This window comes from Lycium barbarum, chromosome 8, assembly GCF_019175385.1.
Source record: "Lycium barbarum isolate Lr01 chromosome 8, ASM1917538v2, whole genome shotgun sequence".
Lineage (NCBI taxonomy): Eukaryota > Viridiplantae > Streptophyta > Magnoliopsida > Solanales > Solanaceae > Lycium > Lycium barbarum.
Window position 1 is genome coordinate 108838495 of NC_083344.1, and position 4876 is coordinate 108843370.

At 34.0% G+C, this 4876-nt stretch overlaps 1 protein-coding gene across 1 annotated transcript; it reads left to right on the top strand.

Moving 5' to 3' along the window:
* Window positions 1-253: 253 nt before the first annotated feature.
* LOC132608109 (uncharacterized) lies at window positions 254-4493 on the top strand. The gene is made up of 3 exons (XM_060322182.1): window positions 254-424; window positions 3909-4037; window positions 4254-4493. The coding sequence occupies exons 1-3, from the start codon at window positions 254-256 to the stop codon at window positions 4491-4493; spliced, it is 540 nt and encodes a 179-aa protein (XP_060178165.1).
* Window positions 4494-4876: the final 383 nt, after the last annotated feature.

Genomic DNA, 4876 nt, shown 5'->3' on the forward strand with positions numbered 1-4876 from the left:
GAATAAAACTTCTACTGTTTGTGTTAGTTGCCAAATGGGAAAAGGTTGTAAGTTGCCTTTCAAATTGAGAAATAAAGTTGAAAATAAACCTTTGTTGAAAATTCATTGTGACTTATGGGGTCCTGCTCCTGTTGAATCCTCCCAACATATGAACTATTATTCTCTTTTTGTTGATGATCATAGTAGATACACCTGATTATACCCACTAAAAATAAAATCTGATTTCTTTGAAACATTTGTGAAGTTTCATAAAATGGCTGAGAAACAGTTTTCAAAGAATATTAAGATTTTTCAGCGTGATGGTAGTGGTGAATTCTCAAGTTCAGAGTTTGTGAAGTACTTAGAGAATTGTGGCATTGTGAGACACATTTCATGTCCTCATATTCCTAAACAAAATGGACTTGCAGAAAGGAAATATAGACATGTAGTAGAAACAGGATTAATGTTGACACTCAATTTTGACCCTCCCTCCTCCAGTCCACCTCCTCGAGCTTCTAAGTTTATTAATAAACTAAATACTTATTATAATTCACTGTTGCTACTTTTACAATTAATAGACAACTTCATTTTATTATTACATCTACAATTATTTTACTATTGATCTTACATTATTACTAATTTATCACTTGCCAATAAAAAAGGTACAACTCAGATGACATTTTATTACAATTACTAGTAAGATTATAATACTAAATTATATCCTATTTACGCTGGTTATTAAATTTATTATCCTAGTAGTTTAATGATATAAAGGAGCAAATGGAATGCATTAGGAGAATAGGGAAAAGGGCCTAAAATTTCAGCCAAACAAATGGCTCAAACAACCAAAACTAACCAAAACGGCCCACCAAATTTCAGCCCAATTCACCAAAGCCCTTCAAATTAAACATCTAGCCCAAATCCTCAACCCACTTAGCTAATTTAGAGTTCACTTGTGCTAGTTTCAGACAGCCCAAATTAGACCTACCCAACAACCCTAATCCTAAACATATCAGCAACACCTTTCTCAAAAACAACCCCTCTCTCATCTCTTTCCTCTTCCAAGCAAAATCAGCTTTCACAGCCATGGCAGAGGCTTGACCATTCCATTTTCGTGCAACTTTCGAATATAGTCAACATAAGAGGCCAACAAACATTTTAAAATCTGATTTTTCTACACAAAGGAAATCAAAAATCAGAGGTTCAACTTCAACCCGTGTGACCCCCTACTACACTCGAAAACGACTCTTTCTGCCACATTTTGGACCGTTCTTTAATGGACCTTTTGAAATTCAAAACCTTAGCCTCAAAATCCCGCCCAAACGAAACCCTAGAGTTTCAACTTCATCTATAAATATTTGTCTCAAGCACTCAGCCGAAGAAGAGGTTTTTTTTTACCATTCTTGAAATCTTACCATACGCAACACTTTATTTTTTGACTACTACTCTAAACCTTGGGATCTTTTAAAATTTTCATTCATTCGGATCTGTTCATAACGAGAGAGTAGATCTGAAGAAGCCCCGTCTCAGTTCATTGCACCCACAACAGGTAAAATCTGATTCTATTCCGACTTGTCCTTCTCTAGTTTCAGATTATGTGTTCTTATAAAGAAAAATCATGTATTGAGGTCCTCTTATATTCATATCTGTTTTGGATTAAATCACGTGATTAGTTACTCTTTTGAACTTTTTGTAAAATGTACGCATTTGAATGCAATAGCCGACATGCCCTCAATTGAAGTTGAAGTATCCATACGGCGCTAGGAATCGTGTCTTTAGGGCATTATGTTGTGGTCATACCATTTTCAACTGAATGCTTGTATAGAAATTGTATCATGAAGATTACACGGGCTGTTTTGCTTCACTAGAATTTTTCATGAGAGATGGTTATGTTTCTGCTTTTGTAAAAATTCTGGTGTATAAACTTGATATCATGTTTTAAGGATTTTTGCACCAGATTTTGGTAGCTCCCTTCATCTAGAAATCATGAGATTGATTGTTTTTGAGGTAGTTTAAAATGATATTAAGTGAATCACTGGCTTTGCTCTAAGCTTTTAAGTCTTGTTAAATCATTTTAGTCTAAGTCAAGTTACAAGAAATATGAAGATTAAAAAATGGACTCTGTTTAGTTTTCTTGATAATACATGTCATATATCGCTATGTGTCTAAATCATGTATTAGGAAGTGATTTATTATCATATGGTAGTGCACTGTGTAGGTGGTCACATTATTTTACATTTCACCTTGTCCATCTTCCGTGATCATGTCATATATTAAGTGAGATCTTTCTTTAGTACCGAAAAAATGTGCTTCCAAGTGATTACAAAAATGTTTGTTTTGATATGGTGTAAACATTTAAAGAATTAGCTTAAATTTCTCAATTGCTGTATCTGATAACAATGCTCTTATACAAGCGCTCGGATGAATATTTGACTTATTGTATTTAAGAATCAAAGACAATGTGATTTCTCATTCCATCTTAATATGTTGTCACGAACCAGATTTCTCTCTAACTATCTTTCTCCTCTTCTATTTTTTTGCATGAACACTGGAGCCGAAGATTTTCACTTTGAGACTCAATGATACTACTTACAGAAGTCCGCATATCATTCACTGTCTACTCTCTTATTTTTCTTGAGCGAAATTTGCAGAACATTGCCACCCCTTCTTGAAAATCGAAATGGCTCTTATCATTTCATGTTACCATTTTGTTTATCTGATAGTGCGATTAAGTTTTCTTATGTGACTAACCTTTGTTTACTGTTTGTGTAATTGACTGGTAGGACTTAAGTTACTTCATAATTTGTAACTAAGCTTCCTTTGAAGTCTTGCTTCAGTTAATAATAATAAGACTACTTACTTTTTCATATGGAACATGACATTTAGATATATGGAAATTGAATAAGTGATCAGTTTACCACATTGTACTGGTTTTAAAATTGGTTCTCCAAATTTGTATTTGCCCAGTTGTAGTTTAGTACAAGTGTCCTACTAAAGACTATCCTTTTGCTTTTTTTTTTTCTTTTTCTTTTTCTAACAACTCATGGCTTTCTTTAATCCAAAATGGATCTTCAGGTTATTAATTCTAGGTTGTATTTGTTTCATCATGGAAGAAGCTTTTGTATTTACAAAACCATTCTCAGTTTCTGTTCGTCTTACCAAAGTGGATCTAAATTAAAATATTTTCCAAGCATCAATTTTGAGTATTGTCCACAATTTGACATTTCTACATAACTTTTTACAACCTTGCACTAGCCTTCTTGATTAATTTAAGTCCGGTCGGTTAACCATTTTTAATTGATCTTAAAGGATGCTTAATACATTCCCTTTAGATTAATTGAACCCTTACCTAGAATCTTTAAGTTAAGTAGACCATAAGCGGAGTTAACTTTAGAAAATAACTTTAATGAACTTTAGGTGTCCTAATTCACCATAAATAATTAGGTGGCGACTCTTTAACTTTAATTAATCCCGGAATTACTGGAATGTTGTAAACCATTTTGATCCTGGTTAAAATGAGGTATAACAATTAACACTTCTACTTCATGCCAAGTTGCCTTTGTATTTATGGACTAGAGCTTTTCTTACAACTGTGTTCTTAATAAATAGATTGCCATCTTCTGTACTTAACAAGGAACACCATTTCACAAGTTACATGGATCACATCCTGACTACAGCAGCTTAAAAGTGTTTGGCTGCAGATGTTTTCCTTATTTGAAAGGGAAACATAAGCTTTCTCCCAAGTCCTATCCATGTGTGTTTATTGGTTATAGCAGCTTGCATAAGGATATAGGTGTTATGATCCATCAACAAGGAAGGTTTTTGTATCAAGACATGTTGTGTTTGATGAACTAACTCTTCCTAATGTGCAGGACACAAAAACTGACAGTATACTCACAGATGCCAGTTATATGGCTACATTTTTTTAGTTTCTCTCAGAATCACAGGCTGAGCCTAGTTCATCACATCATATTTCTCCAGGGGAAGTACTAGAGGATGATCTTGTCACTGATAATGCTACTAAAAATGGCATTATTGATCCTTCTTTACCAACTGCGGCAACACAGGATCATCAGGACCCAAGTCTTGACACAGATGAGCAGAATTCAGACTAAGAGGAATTGAATTTAGACTCAGACTCGGATGGGGTGCAAGAGTTACAACAAACTACTGAACATGCAGTCTCTTCAAATCAGCAGTCTGATAAATTCAGTGTAGCAGATCCAAGTGGCATATAACTTGAGATGGATTTCTCCAAATTTTTCAATAATTAGGATGGATCACCCTCCATAGCACCATGTAACACAACTCAAGATGAGCTTGCATCTGACACTCAGAATCATCACATGGTTACAAGACTCAAAGCTAAGTCACTTCCTATCACTCACACCTCATTAGCTGTTATAAAAACTGATGTAGCAGAACCTAAGTCTATAAAAGAAGCTCTTAGTTCTCCTCACTGGCTAACAACAATGCAAGAAGAGTTAACAGCTTTACATCGAAATGAGACTTAAATCCTAGTACCTAAACTCCAAACATGAATGTAGTATGATATAAGTGGGTGTTTAACACAAAAATGAAACCAGATGGATCCATACAGAGACACAAAGCAAGGCTAGTTGCTAAGGTATGTTGACACCCAATTTGTCCCTCCTTTATTTCAATTTGTTTTTTCGGGTTCTAATTTACTGACGAGCTAAGTACTTTATTTTCACTATTTTATTTTTATTGCTACTACTATTAATATCGTTACTTTTATTTTCAACATTACGAGCATTACTTTACCACAAATCAATTTCGGGTTTGGACTCGTTAAATTAATTACAAGACAACACTTTGTAAAATCTTTTTTTTTCTACATATTAATTATTAATTGTCTTTACATAGTATATACTGT

Excerpts from the sequence above, each read along its gene's own strand:
- LOC132608109 (XM_060322182.1), top strand. The coding sequence starts at position 254 with ATGGCTGAGAAACAGTTTTCAAAGAATATTAAGATTTTTCAGCGTGAT. Across the intron at positions 425-3,908 it reads CAGAAAGGAAATATAGACAT|TTTCTCTCAGAATCACAGGC; the intron begins GTAGTAGAAACA and ends ACATTTTTTTAG. Across the intron at positions 4,038-4,253 it reads ATCCTTCTTTACCAACTGCG|GATGGATCACCCTCCATAGC; the intron begins GCAACACAGGAT and ends TTCAATAATTAG.